This window comes from Onychostoma macrolepis, chromosome 16 (genome assembly GCF_012432095.1).
Source record: "Onychostoma macrolepis isolate SWU-2019 chromosome 16, ASM1243209v1, whole genome shotgun sequence".
Taxonomy (NCBI): Eukaryota; Metazoa; Chordata; class Actinopteri; order Cypriniformes; family Cyprinidae; genus Onychostoma; species Onychostoma macrolepis.
The window spans coordinates 18,612,740-18,636,507 of record NC_081170.1 but is presented as its reverse complement, the minus strand read 5'-3'; the positions used below and the strand labels follow the sequence as shown (position 1 = coordinate 18,636,507).

The following is a 23,768-nucleotide window of genomic DNA, read 5'->3' as shown; positions in this document are numbered from 1 at the left end:
TATTCGTGCAAAACATGCGACGAAGAGACCACACGAGATGTCAACAAAAACTCTCCTGAAAATGCTGCTGTCAACTCGAATAATAAAGAGCTAAATTTTACCATTGACCTCTAAAATCGACCGATATCTTCCTTTCATGAGAATTTAACAAGGAACTCACAATGGCAGAGGGAAACACTCTTTCCGGTGTAAATGTTGTGCTTGTTATGGCCTACGGGAGCTTGGTAAGTACCCAAATGCATAATAGTTGTATTATAATTTAATTATTAAACATGTAGCCTGCATACTCAAATGCTTAGTTAAATAATAATAAAAACAGCAGCAGTAGGAGTAAAGCTGAAGCAATGTGGCTGTCTTAAAATCTAATGTTATGAGTTGCCCATCCAGAAAGCATCTTATGGCACCCATGATGCCTAAAAAAATACTGTCTATATAGGCAGCTCACTAACTTTTGAGCCTCTGTCTGCTGATAATACCAGCTAAAACAAAGCAGGCCGTGTCAGAGCTGTATTTCAGTGTGTAATGTGTTGAATGAACCGTCTGTCATTCTGCAGGTGTTTGTGCTGCTGTTCATCTTTGTGAAAAGGCAGATTATGCGCTTCGCTATGAAGTCTCGCAGAGGACCCCACGTCCCGCTGGGCCACAACGCACCAAAGGTATCAACAGCTCCTCCTACATCCAGAATATAATTTGTCTCTTTGTAGAGGACATTTAATTTTATGAATTCCTCTGAAACCATATTTGCCATATATATCTTTATGATGTATTTGGCTGCATACTAGTTTGAAATGCACTGAAGCAAGGCTGCATCTTTCACAGGAGCTGAGAGAGGAGATTGATTCCCATTTGTCAAAAGTGAACGACATTCGTTATGAGCCACATCTACTCTCTAAAGATGACGATCGACTGAAGCATCAAGGCCAGAATGGTGAGAGAAACAAAGAAGAACCTGGCAGTTCTTTGTAAATACTTTTGCAGATGTGGACACTTATGTCTGTGTTTGTGTTGGTGCAGGTTGTTATAATTACCTCTTCAGAATGCAAACATTAGATGCTATCAGAGACTCTGGTAAGACCCTCTTCTTACTGCATGCCAAGACATTTTATGAAAATACGTTTTATATTCATTGGAAAGACATTTTATATTCATTTACATTAGGGCTGCTCGATTATGACAAATCATAATCACGATTATTTTGGGCAATATTGTAATCATGATTATTTAAAACGATTATTAGTGGGCCAGATGACCAAAACTTTATATGAAAGACTTATTTAAAGATAGTGATATATATCAAATATATATTTTCTGTAAATAAGGTTGCTATGACATATACATTTTAGAGACCAGCGAAATGTCACACAATTCTCAATACCACAGCAGAATACTAGAGTAACTAATATTAGTAAAAAAAAATAAAACAAAAAAGGTCCTCAAAATTATTGAAAATAATTAAACTGCCAGTAATAAAAAAGCAAAGGAATACAATAGAAAAAAACAAAAAAACATACAAATGAAACAAACTGTGCGTTAAGTTTTTTTTTTTTTTTTTTTTAATGCAAGTCTAAAGTATTCAGTTAACAGCCTACTAGAGAAATTGAATAACCTAATATAAAATAAAACGGCATAGTCTTCACTGTAAGAATTAAACTTCCTTTGTTTCTTATTAAAGCTACAAAAGTCAAGAGCAGTGAGTGATTTTGAATTTGTCTTACATTCTTTTATTACATATCCAACGAGGGTTTATGTGAATAATCACTAAGCGCTTCATTTTGACACATTTTTGCGTGTATTTGACCGTTTAGGCGCTAAAAGATGACTTTACATGTCCGTGTTCTGTTCCGTCTCTGAGCGCATCCACAGAAATCCTCCCGAGGAACAGCGCAAGTTCTCTTTCATGCTTTTAAAAACATGAATAAATCTAATCTACTTTAATAAATCAAACACGTCTCATTTTGCAAGTGTCTCGTTACATGATTTTACTGATTTGCACGTGAAATTGGGCTTTTATGGAGGAGTGAAAGCGCACTGCTGGAAAGGGGGCGGAATGGGGCGCAACAATCGTTTCATATCGATTACTGTAATTTCATAAACGTTGGAGGCCGAAAACAGACCCAATTTACATTAAATTCTCATAAATATAGAGGCTTAGAAGTTTTAATTTTAATTTCATTTGATGATTTGATCTAGAAATTATTACAATTATGCAGTAGTTAAGAAAATAAATAGTTTTTATTTCTAATTTATTTTCAGTTTACACTTTACATTTTAGTTTTAATTTGACTCTGTCATTGTTTTAGTTTTTTTAGAGTGTTCTACTGTAGTTTGTATATTTTTATTTTTAGTACTTTAGAGCTGTTAAGAGGTACTGTATCTTGGTATTTTAATGATGTCAAGTTTCACTGTGCAGTCTAATGTTATTGCAATCTAGTGGCCTTTTCATGTGTAATGCAGACAAGTTATGACAATGAATAATATGCTTTGCATAAAAACCTAAAATGACTTTAATTTCATTTTGTTTGAGACATTAAAATGTATTTTAGTTTTCTCAGGTATTTTCACTTGTTTCAGATAAAAAAAAAAAAAAAAATATATATATATATAATATACAGTATCTCACAGTATCTCACAGAAGTGAGTACAGCTCTCACATTTTTGTAAATATTTTATTATATCTTTTCATGAGACAACACTGAAGAAATGACACTTTGCTACAATGTAAAGTAGTGAGTGTACAGCTTGTATAACAGTGTAAATTTGCTGTCCCCTCAAAATAACTCAACACACAGCCATTAAAGTCTAAACCGCTGGCCACAAAAGTGAGTACACCCCTAAGTGAAAATGTCCAAATTGGGCCCAATTTGCAGCCTGTCAGTGCTCAGACCATACGCCGTACACTGCATCAAATTGGTCTGCATGGCTGTCGTCCCAGAAGGAAGCCTCTTCTAAAGATGATGCACAAGAAAGCCCGCAAACAGTTTGCTGAAGACAAGCAGACTAAGGTCATGGATTACTGGAACCATGTCCTGTGATCTGATGAGACCAAGATAAACTTATTTGGTTCAGATGGTGTCAAGCGTGTGTGGCGGCAACCAGGTGAAGAGTACAAAGACAAGTGTGTCTTGCCTACAGTCAAGCATGGTGGTGGGAGTGTCATGGTCTGGGGCTGCATGAGTGCTGCCGGCACTGGGGAGCTACAGTTCATTGAGGGAACTATGAATGCCAACATGTACTGCGACATACTGAAGCAGAGCATGATCCCCTCCCTTCGGAGACTGGGCCGCAGGGCAGTATTCCAACATGATAACGACCCCAAACACATCTCCAAGACGACCACTGCCTTGCTAAAGAAGCTGAGGGTAAAGGTGATGGACTGGCCAAGCATGTCTCCAGACCTAAACCCTATTGAGCATCTGTGGGGCATCCTCAAACGGAAGGTGGAGGAGCGCAAGGTCTCTAACATCCACCAGCTCCATGATGTCGTCATGGAGGAGTGGAAGAAAGAAGTGGAAGCTCTGGTGAACTCCATGCCCAAGAGGGTTAAGGCAGTGCTGGAAAATAAGGGTGGCCACACAAAATATTGACACTTTGGGCTCAATTTGAACATTTTCACTTAGGGGTGTACTCACTTTTGTGGCCAGCGGTTTAGACATTAATGGCTGTGTATTGAGTTATTTTAAGGGGACAGCAGATTTACACTGTTATACAAGCTGTACACTCACTACTTTACATTGTAGCAAAGTGTCATTTCTTCAGTGTTGTCACATGAAAAGATATAATAAAATATTTACAAAAATGTGAGGGGTGTACTCACTTTTGTGAGATACTGTGTGTGTGTTTATACTGTGTGTATATATATATATATATATATATATATACACACACACACACATTTATTCATATACACATGAATAAATGCAATACATTCACACAATTTTGCAACTCTTTTTATATACTACCATTACAAACTTTGGGGTGAGTGAGATTTTTTTGTTTGGGGAGAGTGAGATATATACAGTCATGGCCAAAAATATCGGCACCCTTGGTAAATATGTTCAAAGAAGGCTGTGAAAATTAATCTGCATTGTTAATCCTTTTGATCTTTTATTAAAAAAATTCACAAAAATCTAACCTTTTATTAATAAGATTTTAAAATGGGGGGAAATATCATTATGAAATAAATGTTTTTCTCTAATACACATTGGCCACAATTAACGGCACCCTTTTATTCAATACTTTTTGAAACCTCCATTTGCCAAAATAGTATAGGAATTTTCTCCTATAATGCCTGATGAGGTTAGAGAACACCTGACGAGAGATCAGAGACCATTCCTTCATCCAGAATCACTCCAGACCCTTTAGATTCCCAGCTCCATGTTGGTGCTTCTTCTCTTCAGTTCACCCACTCATTTTCTATAGGGTTCAGGTCAGAGGACTGGAATGGCCAGCAGAAGCTTGGTTTTGTGCTCAGTGACCCATTTTTGTGTTGTTTTTGAGGTTTGTGTTTGGATCATTGTATGGTTGGAAGATCCAAACATGGCCCATTATAAGATTTCTAACAGAGTCAGTCACTTATTGATTTTTTTATCTGTTGGTATTTGATAGAATCCATGATGCCATGTGTCTAAACAAGATGTCCGGGACCTCCAGCAGAAATATAGGCCCACAACATCAAAAATACAGCATTGTATTCATTGTACACATGGGGTACTTTTTATCCCTGTGTTCACCAAACCCATCTTGAGTGTTTGCTGCTAAAAAGCTCATTTTTTAGTTTCATCTGACCATAGAAGCCAGTCCCATTTGAAGTTCCAGTCGTGTCTGATAACTGAATATGCTGGAGTTTGTTTTTGGATGAGCTCGGAGAATTTTTCTTGAAACCCTCCCAAACAACATGTGGTGATGTAGGTGCTGTTTGACAATTTTTTTAAAGGTTTTCTGACCCCAGGCTCAACTATTTTCTAAAATTCTCCAGCTGTGGTCCTTGGACAGTCTTTAGCCACTCAAACTCTCCTTCTCACCGTGCATTAGGACGATATAGACACACGTCCTCTTCCAGGCAGTTTCCTAACATTTTATGTTGATTGGAAATTCTTAATTATTGCCCTGATGGTGGAAATGGGAATTTGCACTGCTCTAGCTCTTTTCTTAAAATCACTTCATTAATTTGTGAAGCTCAATTATCTTTTGCTGCACATCAGAAATATATTCTTTGGTTTTTCTCATTGTGATGGATGATTAAGGGAATTTGGGCTTTGTTTTCCCTCCTATTTATATTTCTGTGAAACAGGAAGCCATGGCTGGATAATTTCATGTTCATAATCAACGAGTGCTCAAAATTGTGAATATGAATGGGAATATACTTCAGAGATATTTTACTCCTAAGAATTTCTAGGGGTGCCAATAATTGTGTCCAACGTGTATTTAAGAAAAACATTTATTTCATAATGATATTTCCCCCCATTTTAAATTCTTATTATCCAATGAAAGGTTAGATTTTTGTGTTTTTTTTTTAAATTTTTTTATTATTTTTATTTTTATTTAATGTAATTTTTAAAAAAAAATTTAAATTGTATTATTATTATTAAAAAAAAAAAAAAGATCAAAAGGATTAACAATGCAGATTCATTTTCACAGCCTTCTTTGATCATATTTACCAAGGTTGCCGATATTTTTGGCCACGACTGTATATATCTCACTCTCCCCAAACAAAAAAATCTCACTCACCCCAAAGTTTGTAATGGTAGTATATAAAAAGAGTTGCAAAATTGTGTGAATGTATTGCATTTATTCATGTGTATATGAATAAATGTGTGTGTATATGTGTATATATATATATATATATATATACACAGTATAAACACACACAGTATCTCACAAAAGTGAGTACACCCACATTATGTTTGTTAAAGAAGTCTTTTATTGCTCAACCAGGCTGATTTTGTTTTATCAAAAATACAGTAAAACACTGATACTATGAAATTATTCTAATTTAAGATAACTTATTTCTGTTTTAATATATTTATATTATTCTTATGATGCAAAGCCGTTTTTAGTAGCCATTACTCCAGTCTTCAGTGTCATATGATTCTTCAAAAATAATTCTAATGTGCTGATTTTATGCGCAGGAAACATTTATTATCAATTCTGAAAATAGTTCTGATGCTTAATATTTTTTTGTGGAAACTGTTATATTATTTATTTATTTAAAGAGTATCATTTATTTGAAATCGATTTTTGGTAACATTTAAAATATCTTTACTTTTTAATGAAATTTAATGCGTCCTTGCTGAATAAAATAATTTATTTAAAAAAAATTTTGCCTAACAGTGGTGTACATTAAATTTATAATCATTTTGTTACATTATACACGTAATGGGATATACATTTAATTTTAACTTACGAATTAAATGTGTTAACTTAGAATTTATTAAACATATATTTATATTATATTTGTGTATTATATTATTAAGTTTCACCTGGTAAAAATCATTTTGTAATGAGCTTGTGACATATCTGACGTGATCTGGTTTTGTCCCACCTGTAGATATCCCGTTTCATGAGTTATGTTGCAGTGCCAGCGCTCTGACCGGCCGCCGCTACAGGAAGTGGCTGCAGGACCTGCGAAACTCTCACTCTCTGTTCAAATCAAGTCACAGTGCATTAATAGATCGCTTACTGGAGGGCTACGACAACGCTCGCCATGGGACAGGGGTCAGTCTGAGTGCAGATGTGTGTTAAATGCTTATGTACAGCAGGGGGCGCTGCAGGACACGCATAAGAGGCTTGTGATTTCTTTCCTGTAGGTGTTTGGTGAGGCAGAGTTTGTGAAGTATAAGGAAGATCTGGCAGAACTGTCTGCTGTGTAAGTGCTGCTGTCCAATTTTTCTTTTTATTTCAAATTATCTCTCTACTCACTCCGTTCTTCCTCATTTCTCCACAGTGTGAAGACCCACTCCAGCACCACCAGTCTAAACCAGCAGCACCAGTCAGCAGCTAAAGATCTGACCAGCTCCCCCGGCCCGTCGTCTGCCTCTACCATTCAGGTCACGTACCTGCCGTCCACCGGACAGCGCAGCAAGAGACCCAAACACTTCCTGGAGCTCAAAAACTTCAAAGACAACTATAATACACTGGAGAGCACACTTTAAAGAATGGAACCCTTTTGAGGAACTGTGTGAAATATAACTCAGAAACTGTGAATCAGAAGTGTTCAGTGCTCACTGGAAAAGCCTTCATGTAGAAATGAAAGCAGTGGGAGATGCAGTCAAATGGCCTCAAATCACATTGAGAATGTGAGAATGACTTAATATATGACAAAATCTGTGGGATAAATGTCAGTGCAACTGCTTTGAGAGCAATGTGAGAATTATATGTTTGTAGTTTTAATGTTTTTCTGATGGAGCTAACAAGAAGCACATTTTTGTTTTATCTTAAAAGTCACTGTTTACCAGATTTTATTTGAGAAATTGGCCTTTTAGTGTGAACAGGGAGTGTAAAGTTTATATCTTTATTGTCCAAAGAGCACCAACAAAGCACCCTTTAGCTGAGATGACAACATTTTAACTGGATTGACTTCACTGGAACAAACACATGGATTAAAATAGCTGAATGGACATTAAAGGGACAGTTCACCCAAAAAAATCATCAACATGTTCCAAACCTATGACAGTTTCTTCTGTTGTTACAAAAGAAGAACATTTGAAGAATGTTGGTAACAAAACAGTTGACTTCCAATGTTTGTTTTTTTTTTGTTTGTTTTTCATGCTATGTAAATCAATGGCTACTGTCAGCATTCTTCAAAATAGCTTTTTTTGTGCTCAACAGAAGAAAGAAACCAACAGGTTTGGAACAGCTGAGGGGGAGTAAATGATAGAATTTGCATTTATGGGTAAACTAGCCCTTTAACTATCCAATTTTATACTAAGGCTACTTAAATTTGAGGTTTCTAAATAAGAACCATCCATAAGAAGAGCTGTGCAGAGGACAAGAAATTGGGAGAGAACAAATGTTAACTTCTGTGCTATTGATTATTTCTTTTTAAGTGCAATTTTAATTTTTAAATGAGTTGATGTAAATGTGTGTATAGGTTGAAAAGTGTGGTTTGAGTCATGAATTGATACGGTTGTTGTATTGACTTTCACTGTATTCTAAAGTCTTATCAGATCTAATGAAGTGTCTGCGTCATCTGTACCTGCGCTGCTCTGCCAGTAGTGGTCTCCACTAATCAGTCACTGGTTCGGTATGTAATCCAGGGCTGTTCCTGGAGATCTACTTACCTGTCCAGTTCAGTGCAGCTCAAACCCTGCTCCAGCACACCTGTCTGCAATTATCAAGTGCTTTCGAGGAACTCAATTAGCTGGTTTAGCTGGTGCGTGTTTGATATGGGTTGGAGCTGAACTTTCCTGGAAGGTAGGTCTCCAGGAATAGGACTGGGCTCCCCTGATGCAATCTATTCATTTGAGGTTTTTTCGACTCCTTATATATTATATATACTGTATGAGCTTCAATATCATAGAGAGCTGTTTCAGAACTTTAATATTTCTTAAATAGTTTATGCATACAACACACAAATGTTCAAAAGTTTGTTTTTTTAAATGATTGTTTTTGTCTTATGCTCACCAAAGCTGCATTTGTTTGATTAAAAATACAGCACAACAGTAATATTGTGAAATATTGTTCCATTTTAAAGTAACTGTTCACTATTGTAATATACTGTAAAATGTAATTTATTTCTGTGATGCAAAGCTGAATTCTCAGCATTATTACTCCAGTCCTCATTCTTCAGAAATTTTTATAAAATGCTGATTTGGTGCTGAAGAAACATTTCTTATCAAAGTTCAAAACAGAGCTGCTTCATATATGATACATTTTTTTCCAGAATTTGATCAATTCAAAGTTCAAAAGAACTTGTATTTATGTGAAATACAACATAACGTTGTTTGCAATAGTTGCGTTTTAAATGCATTTACTATGACTTTTGATTCATTTAATGCATAATTGCTAAATAATAATATTCCACAGTAGCATATGTTTAAGCAACCTCCTAACAGGCAATTGCCACCCTCAAACAAATTGAAGATAAAATATGAGGACAAGTAATGTGAGGGGAATAAAATAACATCCCGGTGTGTTTACAATGGAGATCAGATTCCATGGAACTACTTCATATCACACAATTTTGATAGGATGTATATTTTTGTTTTTAAGATGTCATAAAACCATATAGCCATAAACCACATTCCTTTGCAGACACAGAAAAGGCAAGACAACAACAACATTCATGAAACTAATTTATTTACATATACAAGATGCCATTAATTCAAGCATTGCAAACCACTCGTTTTTACTACAAAAATATTATTAAAAAACAACAAAAGATGTTACATGCTAATATGAAGCCTGTCTAGGAAATTCACATATGGTTAAAAGTTCACACAAAGAGAAAATATACACACTATCTACAAATGTGAAGGTGGATAAACATGGTTATGAAATGCATTTTTCAACACAGCCCTGCCCAGAAATAAATTAACGAAGCTTAAATAATCTCTGCTGTGGTATTATTAAAGGTTCACATGACATTACTTTGAGGAGGGCAGGTGCTCCGGCCAATCACATCACTTCTCTAACTAGGTGTTATAAAACCAGTTTACTGAATGTTGGAAATATCTAACTGAGCAGCGGCGGGCTGGACTGGATAACAGAGGTCACACTGTGCCCTACTGGCCTGAACTGGTCTGGCTCACTGGAGGACAAGTGTTACATTCTTTCAAACTTATGAAACACTCACAAGGCGTCTTTGTTATTCATAGAAGGTGAGTCATTGGATTCTCCCGGTCTCTTTGGTTGAGAAAAGCATGTAGAGCAAAAATAAATATTTGTTGCAGTTTTTGTTTCAGGATGAACTTGACTCACTGTCTCCCCTTCATTTCTTTTAGGACCATCAGTTATCAGCGAAATGGGGGCTGAATGATTGCAAAAATCTCAATAGCCAAAACAGTACCACAGTACACATTTCCTGCCTATACAAATAGATATAATTAAGATACAAAAATCCTTCATCCTTCTTTAATTCACATACCTTTGTCCTTTTCAAATAAAATAAAATAAAAATATTCTTCCCATCCATTGTCTCTAATTACAACAGATATTCACCTGTGATTTCTGTGAACTCAGAAACCCACTAAAGTTTAGCCGCGCTAATACCAAAGAAGATTACGAGAGATAAGGAGAGCTCAATGAGGGTGTTTAGCAATACAATCTGTCTGTCTATTAATGTTGAGTGAAAGACATCGTCTTCAGAGAGCCAGCCTCAAATAAATACCAAAATACCCCCAGAATCCATCTAGAAGCCCTAGCCACAATTCTCACAATAACGCAAAGATGAGTTCTTCATTTGTTTTCTTCATTTGTCTTCATATTAATGGATATGTTCTCTTTAACAGTCCCTGTTCTGTCAAATCTACATGGATAATTCATAGTTAAGAGTATGTAATAATGGCAATAACAGTTACTCTGCAGTGTTGGAAGTAAAAGGCATTTAGACATTAAAGCAATCACACGTCATTTGGAGAAGGTCTGTGATGGTTAGGTTGCTAGTATTCTTCTGCACTGTGGGTGGTGCGGTTGTCATAACAGAGCTGCGATGTTGCTGTGGTAATGTTCATGATTTAATTTCGATGACCTTGATGAAAGGGAGGCTCTTGTTGGTCTGGGTGGATGGTCTCAGTGGTTTGCTGTGGAGAAGAGACATGAATTTGAATGTGTGGGCTTCTATGTCCGTTATCAAGTATATGTGACTATTTGCATAAAAAATGTGCATGTAGCTATCGGGATCATTTGCATGTCCTACCTGTAGACAATCTGCGCATTGCCGTCTGATGGCAGGTACGAGTTTGACCTTTGACTCCCCAGGTAGTAATCCATCTGATCACGCATTTGTTTGTTCTGTAAGCAAAGCACATTCACAAAGGTCAGACGTCAGGAAACATTTGTGTGATTAAAGGGTGAGTTTACTAATCGCTTTTGTACGCGGTAAAATGAATTTTATTTAAAAGAAACATCTGTGTGCACAAGTGTAGTCCAATTCCTGAATAAATGACTCTAAAGAATCTGTTCTTTTTTGTTTTGGTGGCCAAAATTATTAGAACACTAGTATTATCACCAGCTAAAAATGGTTTTAAGTCAGTTATTTCTATCTTTTGCTGTAGTGTGACAGTAGGAAATTTCAGTTTACATTTCCAAACATTCATTTTGCCATCAATTGTAATAATCCAGTGAGATTTTTGTCTGACAACAGCCAGTGCTCCACACAGAGATCTGATCTGATCATCATCAGTCTGTCAGGAATGACTGAGACAGACTAAATCCACAAGAACTGTGGCAACGTTTCCAAGATGCTTCAAGAAACTTGGAGACATTGCCACAGTTCTTCTGGATTTAGTCTGTCTGAGTTTGTAGATAGAAGTAACTGACTTAAAACCATTTTTTAGCTGGTGAAAACACTAGTGCTCTAATAATTTTGGCCACTACTGTGTGTGAATCAAACACACACAGCACAACCAGTGCAGATTCCTGAATGAATGACTCACTTCTTTTTAGTGAATCAAACAAATACAGCCTACAGTATGCTTAATGCTTATTAATGAACTCAAACTGAACACTTTTTTGTTTAATATTTTAATACATAAACTGTAAACTATGAAGTTGTAAATAAAACATTATTGGAGTACAAGAAAATACCATTTTAGTCTTTCTGCTTTAAAAATTCATGTTAAATTCAATGTTGCTTGCCATTCTTTTGAATTATTTGTCAAATTTCCAAGCAATTTTTAAGTAAAAATGTTTTCTCTTACACCAAATTTTTTTTCAGTGCAGTGAAGGGCAATGATTGGATCGAACTCTGTTCTTTTAAATGTGTTTATTATTGCTCAAAGAAAATTACTGCAGTAAAAGAATCGTTAAGGAACCTGAATCATTCATAGGAATCTGAACGTTTGTTTATATCCTGTGGACTGACCTCTGCCTCCAGCATGGCCACCTTTTCCTCCAGCTCTCTGATCACTCTGTCTCTCTCCTGAATCACCATGCGTGAGTTCTGAAGCTAGACGACACACGGATGGAAAGCCTGAGTTAGCAAGTGAACCTTACATGACAAAATTCTGTATTAGAGTCTGTGTTTGTGTGCATACACATGTACCTGCTCAATCATTTGCCGTAGTTTTCTCTGTTGACTCTTGAGCATGTCATCCAAGTGATGAATCTTCTCTTTCAGAATCGCATTTTCCTTTTCCAGCTCTTCTAACCTGTTACATGATTAAGCAACTGTTTATAGCAACATCCAAATGATGCTTAAAGTTAAAAAAGGCAACATAACATGACAAAATCAGTAAGATTTCCATGTATCATGTCCTCTACCTCTCTCTCCCTGCATGGCCCTCCTCCCTCAGTTCATGCAGCTGCAGGAGTTCAGCTTCTTTGGTCATGAGTTGGTCTCTGAGGGTGGAGCTCTCCTGCTCCATGCCGCCCATGAGACGTTGCAGGTCCTCGATCTGCTGATCCTGCTGCTCTTTGCTCTGCTGAACCCTCTTCAGATACTCGCTCTGCTCAGATAACTGCTGCTTATACTGCTGTGCCTCTGCCTACAACAACAGAAAAAAAAGAATTCTATTATAAGACATTTATGTTTAACTATTACACAACTTTCTACAATACTCAATTCTGACTGGTCAATCAGTCGCAGGAGTCTATGATCAAATATGTGTTACTCAAATGAATATTTGACCATTGGCCCTGATAGAGTTTATTGAGGCAAGAGTCCTAGTTAATGGTTTGTTAATAGCGTGATTGAAATAAAGTGTGATCAAAATAATTTAAGTTTTATTTAATCATAATAATCATAATAATTTATTCATTATTAAAATGTATGTATGTATTTATTTATTTGATTTATCTGTCACTATAAGCAACATTTTGGAAAAGGAAAAAGGGGAAGTAAACAACTTCAGGATGATATAAGACCCCTCTGTCAGAGTCCTGAATAGCTTATTAGTAAAAAGTATTTAATTTAAAACAACTTGTTTTAACAAGTTTCAGGAAGTTGAAAATGATTAAAAGTTTCAAGCTGTTTAGTTTTTCATTGTATCATTTTGACATCAGCTGTTTGATTAACACTGAAATCGTTGACGTATAAGACACAAGCAGTAGGCGATTACGAAACTGCACATCATCATGAAAGAATGTGCGCTCTTTCCCCTGCACACACTGTTCTTTCCCAACCTGGATCTGACCCAGTTGGCCAGCAGGAATGTCTGGCGCTTCATTAGTACAACTCATCTCTCATCTTCTCTGAAGACAATCTAACAAAGGTTCCTTTGAGTGCTCTCATTAGGATCCTTATGTTAAGAAAGAAACGCATGACAGAAAGTGCATGCTAAGTGACTAACCAGCAGTCTTTCTCTCTCCTCCTGGTGTTTCTTCTCGGCCTCTTGGAGCTGAGCATACAGACGTTTACTGGCCTCCCTCATCTTCTCTTTTTCCTGCTCATCCATACTATCCTGAGAGAGAATACAGTGACAAAACTTTAATGCAAAGAATCTGGAATTTGTTTGGTTACACTCAAATTTGTATGTGTGTTCATGTAGTTCTCACATGTGTTTTGAATTAGTTATGCAACACAGTGGTTTAGGCAATAAAAAATAGGAGCAAACCGTACTCAATTTTGAACCAAGTCACTAGTTACAAATGACAAAATGATGAAAAATTACAAATTATGTAAACACGCCCACATCTCTCCCAGCAGTTATTTATAGATGTGTGTGAGAGCGAGAGGACAATGCAAGTTTGACAGAAAGAGGGAGGGGCCTTCTCTGTGTGTGCGTCAACAGGGTGTGTGTTCTAACAGTAAAATATTGACGTACACTCAGCTCAGCTTTTCCACCCGTTCTCCTGCTCTAACCAGAAGCACACATCCCAGTGGGAGGCTAATCCACACTATTCAATCCGAAAAAGAATGTGCTGTCGCCGCTTTTATTTTCACAAAGCAACAAAAGCTAAAAATTTGAAGAATGTGAGAAACGTTAAAACCTGTTGAACAAATACTGTCGATTATAAAGAACAACGGATAATTATTGCAGGTGGCTTAACGTGTTCCCTGAGCTATGCGTTTTTGTGTGGTTTCCTGGGTGATTAATTCCTATCTCCTGGATGACATAAATAATAATGGGTGTTTACCGCTGTGGGTTTGTGTGTAACAGATTGTTGAGATTTGTAATGTAGGTGTGAATAAGCAATTACCTAATTAACACCCAAGGGATACAAATTTGCTTTATACTGTAGATAACACTTTACACTGTATTATATAACATGGCTGCACTGAAACATGCTGGTCATGTCAAATAGATGTTTGTAGAACAACTGAAGTGCTCTTCACTATTTGAATGGCTCATAAATCATGTCTTACTTTAAATTTAATAATATCAACAGGTTTGCGTGAGGAGTAGGTTTGGGTTTAGGAGAATAGAAAATATCTTTGTTAATATGAAAATGAGGGATGCACAGATATTAACATTTTGGGTGATATCAATAAGCTGATAATTATTTTCATGTTATAGCTGATAACCAATAAATGGCAGATATAAAAAAAAAAAAAAGTATGCTATTTTCTCTCAATATATAAAATTATATAAAATTAAATAAAATAAAAAATACAATACGATAAAAATAAAATAATAAAATAAATAAAAACACTAAAAGCTAAAATCAACTGTTTTAAATGTTACATGTAGTTTAAGAATCACAACATTATAATGTACAGTATTTACTTAATGTAAAATTATATTCATTTAGATATTTACTAAAGATTTCATTAAACAGTGCTAAAAACTGTTCGCTTTTTTGATGACATCAAATGTAATATAAAGATAGAAATATGGGAATTGAGTACACTATTTTGTCGAAATAAATAAAAAATAAAACAATAAAAGCTCAAATCAATTATCTTCAATGCTAACAATTAATTTAGGCATTGCTATATTATAAACGTAAGTATGAAAAAGTTTATTTGGATATTTTCCAAAGATTAAATTCAACAGTTCTAACAATTATTAATTTTATTGGTGTTCGATGAAGGCAAAAAATAAAGAAAATATTTAAAAAAATAAGCAAACTGTTTTACAAACTAAAAGTGAATTTAGGCATCTCTATATTCAAAATTAGAGTATGAAAAAAATATTCAATTAAATTCATTATTTGTATTGCGCTTTTCACGACACAAATCGTTGCAAAGCAGCCTTACAGAAAATGTAAGTTTCTGTAAGTTTCTACATTATATTTAGTCGTAGTTTATCAGTGGTGACTATGTCAAGTTGATGTCCATATGGCAGAAATGTACAGTAAAATTTATGCAGTTAGTTATTAGTTATTCTTTTAGATATTTACTAAAGATCACATTTGACAGTGTTAAAAATTATTAGTTTAGAATTTGATGGCGACAAAGGTAATCTAAATGTAAAAATAGAGGGAATAAGAATGCACAATTAAATATCCAGTATCGACTGATAGCCTGCAAGTGAGTGCACAAAGCAACAGTGCACATACTGTAAATGTCTCACCTGTCTCTCTAAACCGTTTAAAGCCTTTGTTAGTGCTGAATGAGTGCCATTAACTTTTCTGGGACCAGATAACACCAGCTGAGGGTGAGAAAAGGAGAGTTATTTAACATTTTATGATTAATATAGCTTAAAAGCAGTATATATGCAGATTGATGTGTTGTCTTGTCTCACCTTATGTTCAGTCCTGTGACTTTTAGCTGCCATCTGCTCTCTGAGGTTTTTTAGGCAGTATCTCACCTGCACACAGCACAACACTATTAATACACATGTTCTGAAAACATGTAAACATAGAAAAGTGGGAAATAATACTGAGGATTTTTGCTCTGACCTCCTGTATTTGTGAAACTTCCTCTGAAAGCATCTTTAGACTCTGTTGGTGTCTGGTTTGTGCCTCTTTGCGGTCTTCCAAATACACCTGAGAAGTAAACACAAAGATTTTTAAAAGATAAAAACATGGGCATTGATATCACTTATTTCAATATAAGTGTATAATAATTTAAAAAGTTAAAGACAAACCCACCTTGATGACCTCACCCTGGTCCTCAGACTGCTTGATCAGATCGGACTTCAATGGCTGTCTCTCATAGGTTGGTTGTACCAAAGCAAAAGCTCTGCCAATTGGCTGGAATGACATGAAAAATACATATTAAATCCCTATTGTATGCATGTGTTATTAACTGCACCTTCATGTCATGCAACATCTAAAGGCTTGATCAGGAGGACTTCTACCTTTTAATATAGTATGATGTCTTAATTCTCTAGAATTTACAGAATCATTTTTTATATACAATACTGCAAAAATATTTTATATGATTCATCTATATTTCAAAATAAGAACTAAACTCAATCAGAATCAACCTTTACATCTGCAACACTTTGCAGAAAACAAAAGCTCCTTTCTAAACATGAGGCATAAATAACTTTAACACACAAAGAGTAGCAGGAAACCCCTAGCAGGAATGGGTGCAGATGTGGGAATAGGGACATGGAAAGTAATTTCTGGAATCTGAAACAATGAGCCTCTGGTCCTACAAGAATGTCCCCTGGAACACAGCCACATGTTCCTTGCGTTTATAGAGCTTTGGCAGACAGACAGACACAAGGAAATGGACCAAGGAGAGTGTGTGTGTGGGGAATTCCACTGAAGTTAATCCGGACTGATTCTAAAGAATCACTGTCACAACATAATCAGAAATAATCAGCTCATAAACAACAATACACAACTACAAACCATTAAAACATGCAAAACTGTATCTGTGGCAAGCTGACCAGTCTGACCAACTAGCAGTTAGAAAATAGGTAATAAGTCTTACTTTTCATATTCAGATCAGACCAATTTACCTTTTATGTAATTGAATTAAAAAAGTTATGACCAGTCTTTAAAAAAATTAGATGACTAAGCTGTTTATGCAGACGGTCACTGATATAAATAAACATAGATCTAATAATACTAAGCTCAATAATACTAACACTGTCCTGGTATTATACTAGAACATTCTGGTATAACTTCATTCTTGGCATAAACATTAGAGATTCAGTGCAGGAATGGTGTCAAACAGGCACTTTTTCATTCTTCTAAAACCTTCCCATGGTCCGAAACACTGAATATATTTTCAAATCGTACATAAATGCTTAAAACATTGAATCAGAAACTGAATGTGATATCTGAACATGGCAAGACTAGACCATCTCTATCTGACTATGTGTAAAATAGAAAGAAACAGACATGTACCTTATCTGTGGTGGGCGGCTGCTGCTGGTTCTGCTCGTGGAGAGTCAGTCTGAGCGTTCTGTGTCCGTTCTGAACAACGACATGAAGAGAAGCACAAATGTGAGTGAGGGATGCAACAAAGAGACCGTTATAGAAAGCAAAAGGGTGGGAGCTGTATGGATGAGGGGAACATGTGGGGAGGAGAAAATGAGTAATGCCCTCTGAGAGAGAGAGAGACTGACTGGAGGCCAGTGGCCCATTAATGTTTGGCAGGAAGGTCTGTGGTTACTCAATGCGAAAGCGAAAGGCAATTACAGTCCAGTCTCTAGGATATACAAAGTTTGATTTGATTTGTTCCTCAGCTTCTGGAAAATTCTTGAGCCTTGCAGGCTTCGCCAAAACTTTGTATTTGAATGTAAATTTAAATCGTCACAAAGATGGAGGCGGGACGCCACAAATCTAAACGGAACAATGCGTTCCAGCGCAGAACGGAATATCACCATGACAACCGGGACACCCATCAACAACATAAACTATGTCTGTTGGACACAGGACGAGACAAAGCAGAGAATAAAAAGCTTTGGCAACCACACAAACAGATGAGAGGAAACACTCTTACACAACATAAGATAACATCCACATGACCAAATTTAGAGAAATTGAACTGCATAACTGTATATGGTATTCAAGAACATAATCTGATGAAATATGTAAAACAATAAATATTGGACCAATTAAACCACCCACAGATGGCTGTGTGTGTCCATGCATAAATCCAGAACATTCTACTGACTCTAAAAGTAGTCTGTGTGAGTCACAGTGGGACGGGAGATCCTGAAAGTGAGCGTGTGGCAGACAGCGTGCATAAACTGTGACATGTTTATTAAATATGTGTGAGACTTTGAAAATGTCCCTGGTCATCACTGGGGTGAAGATCAAGTGTCTAAAAAGTCAGAGCAAAGGTGACAGAGGACATTACACACTGACATGAGACACAATCTGTATTAGATTAGATGTGATTCATATTTACTGTCATTAGGGTAGGTATTATTTTAGCAATATTAGGGTGCAAATAATGTGGGTATAGAAGCCAAGAGACCAGTTTAGTGCAAATGATACCCCACATGTACAGTGATAATGGGGTATAATGGCAGATGACTGTTACAGTAAAACTGTCATCATGGACAAATAGAGAAGCTGCAGTGATTCATAAAAATACTGCAAATTATTATTACCAACTACTATATCATCCATGTGTGATCATCTAGTAATAAGTAATAATGAGACAGAATATGAGATACAATAAAAGGCAAATTACTATAGCAAATGACATTATATAACATTATGTGATTAAGTAATCAAGTACTTCTATTCCTATGACAAACAATGAATCAGCTGTGGTATGTGTGAAAAAATATTCACTATACCACTATATAAGGGATATGTAGAAGAGTTTAGCATTTTAGCTATATTATATGTAATAATATTCAACAATATGATTGATTTAAAAGTTGTTTTATTGGTCTGGAGTTAACAAAAGAATGGAAGCTTAGGCCAAATAAACACATAAACAAATTAAAAAGGTATTAGTTTCTCAGAATTTAGAGTTTTTATCTCACAATTCTGAATTTATATCTCACAATTTTGAGTTTCTCTCTCAGATTTGCAAGTTTATGTCTCACCGTTCTATGTTTAAATCTATAAAAATGCATTTGCATAATGCATACACATGGCCTTTGAAATGTCTGAAGCCTGTTTCTGCCACAGAATAACAAAATTAAAAATAATTTCTGACTATTTTTCTTGCAATTCTATGAAAAAAGTCAGAGCTGTGAGACTTGCTTTGATCAGGATTTACTTTATCTCTGTTGGACATAAAGCACTTCCAAATCAGTGTCTGGCACTGAAGGAGAAGGCTACAACATTATCAGACTCTATATTGAATCAGAACATGCGGTTCAGAGTTTAGCCAGTCATCTCAAGGGAACAGGACGTCTGCATGTTTACAAAATGATGTTTGACACATGTAGATTAAATTCTTTGCAGCTGACCAGTCTTTTGTCTCGAGTCGAGATCATGAAATAGCATCTGTTGTAATTTCGAGATCAGGCAAATATTAAGTCATGATAATGAGCAATAAGGTTCGCCAAACTACCACAGTACACTCTGTAATCGACATGTTTCGTCAGAAACATTCCATGTAAAGCTGGAAGTTACACACCACTGTATTACATGTCACAAAGACAGATTACATCATTAGTCTATTGATGCAGGTTTGTAAACGCAAGCTGTCCGAGTTTAAAAAAAGGACCTATTATTATTGTACCACTTACTAAATCACTAGACAAAACGCAGCCACACCTCAACCCACCTGGCCCACACATTTATTGTAATCCCATAAATGAGACAAAACAACGACACCGCAGCAGGACGACGAACAGACTCGACGTAAGGCAACTGAATAGTCAGTATCAACAAAATGACAAACAAATCAACAAAAGTTCGTTTAGGACTCTAAACAAATTCAAAGTAAATGAATTATGCCTTAATATATTTACCTGAAAAAATCTACAGGTACTACCGCAGGGAAGTCCTGTGACTGTGTGCGAATCGGGTGTTTCCATAGAAGGCAAAGCAGCATTTAGAGAGTCGAGATCATTCAAGTTCAACACCACACCTCTACCCAAGAGAACAACAAAGACACACAACACACACCTGCAAAATGACACGCACCCAGTACAAAACTATTTTCATGCCTGTAATGGGAGAGGACTAAAAAATATCTATTTGGAAAGAAGTTTGTAAGGATTATGCTCGAGGCATCAGAACAGGCTATTCATTACAACAGAGCGTCACATATCAAAACTCTCTGATAACACGACATCTCTCTTTCAGTTGGACACATATAAACATGCATATAAATTTGCATGCAAAGTCTCTGACTGACAGGAATGATCATTATTTAGAGATTATATAAGAGCTCTGTGAGATTTGCATATTTTGTGAACCAAGGAAATAGAAAAACAGAGAGGCGTTGGCACCAGGGTATTAAGAAAACAAACAGACGATTAATAAGAGATGGAGAGAGATGGAGTGCAAGGTGTTTGTTCACTGGACACCAAACCAGGTCAGAGTGAAACCTGAACACAGGTGTGAGGTACAAAGCTTCAAGAGAGAGACAGGACATAGAGAAAGGGATGGGTGAAAAAGAGAGGGAACATAGGGGGATTGTTTGAGGGCCATGAGTGGAATGTGTCATTGGATATAGGCCTTTGGCCCTCTCAAAGAGACAGACAAAAGACTCAGCTAATCACACAAGCGTTTTTTCCTCGGTAAGATGTAAAGGTCACGCGAGAAATCTGAATAGCTGCTGGAAACCTGAGACTGTATATAGACAATGGTGACTTTATACAAACACTGAATCTCAGTGAACTGAAACATTAATGACAGCACCATTAATCATGTTATAGAATGAAAAGAATAAGGATTTTTTTATATAAAATATTAAGTTAATAGGTTATGAAATGCCAAAAGTCATTATAGTCAAATCTAAAATTTGTGATCCCACGCTTGGGGGTGGAAGCTTTATGTTGTTCTATCAATATTCTAAATATGTTAATTACTTAATTAATTTGCTGAAGTTTTTTTTGTAATTGACATACAGTATGTACTTGAATGTTATTCATAAATGTTTTGCTTTATCAAAAGTATTTGCATATGCTTGTGATACCCCTTGGGCCTTTTTCTTTTTTTATTTCTTATATTTTGGGACCAAAAGAAAAATCGAATTATCCTTGAAGGGGAATGAATGAATGAATAAATAAATAGTTCAGATTAGTAATAATAAAAATAATAATAATTAGCAACAAACAAAGGAGTTTACATTGTTCTTAATTTTCATTAGTGTACTTAGAAGTGCTTTCAGCATTGCAGTGCCAAGACAAAACACAAGTCAATTTCACCGCAGTGTTCTGTGGAACTCTGTCACCTCAAGGCAACACAGCCAAGCCAAGCTTTCACATAGTGTACATATTTGTAACTACTGTATTGTATCATGTACTCTATATTACCCCAGCATAAGTACCATAGACACACAGAGGGCTAATGACTATCAGTGCAATCTGCTTCATAATATGAACTTGATGAGAGAGGCAAAATTTGTACATTCACACAAGCCACATAAAAATTCAGTAAATACAAGTTTGAAGTTAAATATTTGTTTGACTCCTAAGCCTATGCCAAAAGCGAAAGAGGCATTGATCAAGGGAGCGGTAAATGAACAAAATAAATAGAGTAGATGGAGTAGAGAGAAAGTAAATATACTGACACAGCTGGTTGAACAAAGGTTTAAAAAAAAATATTGTTTTAAAAAAGCAGGAATGCCTTACATAACCACAGATCATCCGGTTAATCTTGTAAAAACAAAACAAAAAAAAAACAATATAGCTACAAAAAAACCTTTTGTTGGCTTTTACTTCACATGAAAAATGGGGAGTTTTTTTTTCATCATCTCCAAATCAATTCCAATGTATGAAAGTGAAAAAGTGTAACCACACTTTATTTTAAGGTTCAGTTATTGCTATTAACAAACCATTAACTACGACTTTTGCCCCAATAAACTCATAATTTGCTGCTTATTAATACTTAGTAAGGTAGTTGTTACGTTTAGGAATTGGGTAGGATTAAGGTTGTAGAATATGGTCATGCAGAATATGTGCTTTATAAGTACTAATAAACAGTCAATAAGTTAATAATAGGCATACTAATAAGCAACAAGTTAATAGTGAGAATTGGTCCCTATACTAAAGTGTTACCAAGTTTTATTTAACCTAATCTGCTACAGAACTACATGGATTTGTTAAAAGTACTTTCAGAAGTGAATCTGTAAGTGCATGACTTTCTAAAGAATGCATCTCAAGTGGTCTTTGACCTTGTGATGCATGACAAGTCCATTAAAGAACTTCCTGTTGAATGATGTCCTGTTTTCATATTTGCAAATGAAAAACATGCAAAAACAGTAGATGCTGAAAAACATAGGCTACAATATTATCAAGCCAGACTTTTGAATCAGTCTGAATGACCATAATGTTAAAAAGGAAGGAAACTTTCCACAATCAAGCAAATACTTGAGCCCTGTCTCACTTCCTCTTGCCCACTTTGCATGTAGAAAGCAAGAAATATATATTCTGCAAAGCCATAAAACCAGTTAGTGCACATGGCTGTCCAGCAACCTGATGGAAAACTCAGGTTAATAATCATCTAACCTGCCATTACACTTTTTAAATACAGTGCTGGTTGAACAGACACGGACACAGCTGGTATTTGGCTTAACTATCCCCTGTGCTGGCACAAATGCCTCTTACAGGTTATTAGGGAAACCAAATATCAAGTAAGTGACATTAAACCAGATTAAGCATCTGTTGTGCATACAGAGAAGGGCAAAGCGAGGTAAAGGAGGGTTAGTGCAGCTTGCCACAATAAATACTGTTCATTAATAAAGGGTCACATTTAAACTGGGAAAATTTGGCTTTACAAACTTCTTTTTGACTATAAAAATGAACGAATGAATGAATGAATGAAGCACTGGACCTTGTAAATAAGTGAGGGAACACGTAGCGCGTTTAATATTTTACCAGGAAGATGTGTTACAGAGGATCAAAGTTCTCTTTTATGAGTATGAGTAAAACGACACAGAAACCTTTGGCAACGTGATAACATTTTCCCTCAAAACTAACTATTTTAGTTATATTTGAATCAATTTTACTTGTGCTTATCCATCCATATTCATATAGGCTATTATATATTCATAAGAATTGAATGTGTAACTTTGTTTCAGATAAAAACCAGACCTGTGCAAAACTATGCAGACAAATTTAAGTAAAAACAATCACATTTGTTATTTTTCAAGAGATAATAAACAATAAGTAGCCTAATGAATAAATTGGTACATACCATTCTGTCATCCCATCTGACTTCATCAAATGTGCACATACTCCCCATTCGATTCATTTTAGCTTAATGTATAAAAGTCAAAAGACAACAGTACTTCAGTAAATAAAGTCAGATAAGAGCAGAAGTTGAATATTCCGCTGCGCGCGTGAACTCGTCGCTGTTGTGTGTTGTTGTGTTCTGATATCGTCAGTCACGCTGAATAATAAATAGCCTCGGTGCACGTCTAGCCTCGAGCTAAACGGTTCTGTCAGACACTCCTCCCCTCCCTTCCCTTCCCTTCCCTTCCCTCTCGCAGGTTTCACGGGTCTTTACAAAGCCTCAGAGTGAAATCTGTCGTGTGAGCTCATTGCTTCGGTATCTCTCGGTTTGTTTTCGCCTCAGCCCGCGGGAACAGCGTCATGTGGCGTGGTGTTTCACCTGGGCGACACGATCTCATTCCACTATCCCGAGGTTACGGAAAATTAAGCAATGCGATTTGATAGAAAATATCT

General features: G+C 36.0%; 2 protein-coding genes across 3 annotated transcripts; one reads left to right on the top strand and one right to left on the bottom strand.

The window, feature by feature from the left end:
• Positions 1-6: 6 nt before the first annotated feature.
• Positions 7-8,789, top strand: c16h1orf43 (chromosome 16 C1orf43 homolog). The gene is made up of 7 exons (XM_058746609.1): positions 7-224; positions 555-656; positions 820-928; positions 1,015-1,068; positions 6,548-6,714; positions 6,807-6,865; positions 6,944-8,789. The coding sequence occupies exons 1-7, from the start codon at positions 162-164 to the stop codon at positions 7,149-7,151; spliced, it is 762 nt and encodes a 253-aa protein (XP_058602592.1). The 5' UTR covers positions 7-161; the 3' UTR covers positions 7,152-8,789.
• A 491-nt stretch (positions 8,790-9,280) lies between these two features.
• On the bottom strand, positions 9,281-23,531 carry tuft1a (tuftelin 1a). 2 transcript variants are annotated; one of them, XM_058747218.1, is made up of 12 exons: positions 23,278-23,531; positions 17,347-17,415; positions 16,135-16,236; positions 15,943-16,029; positions 15,786-15,851; positions 15,615-15,692; positions 13,449-13,559; positions 12,421-12,644; positions 12,203-12,308; positions 12,023-12,106; positions 10,856-10,950; positions 9,281-10,739 (listed from the first exon to the last, which is right to left on the bottom strand). In XM_058747218.1, exons 1-12 carry the CDS (start codon positions 23,332-23,334, stop codon positions 10,667-10,669), a joined length of 1,152 nt encoding a protein of 383 aa, XP_058603201.1. In that variant the 5' UTR covers positions 23,335-23,531; the 3' UTR covers positions 9,281-10,666. The 2 variants fall into 2 exon arrangements, with proteins under 2 accessions (XP_058603201.1, XP_058603200.1); XM_058747217.1 differs by lacking the exon at positions 23,278-23,531 and adding an exon at positions 19,884-19,964.
• Positions 23,532-23,768: the final 237 nt, after the last annotated feature.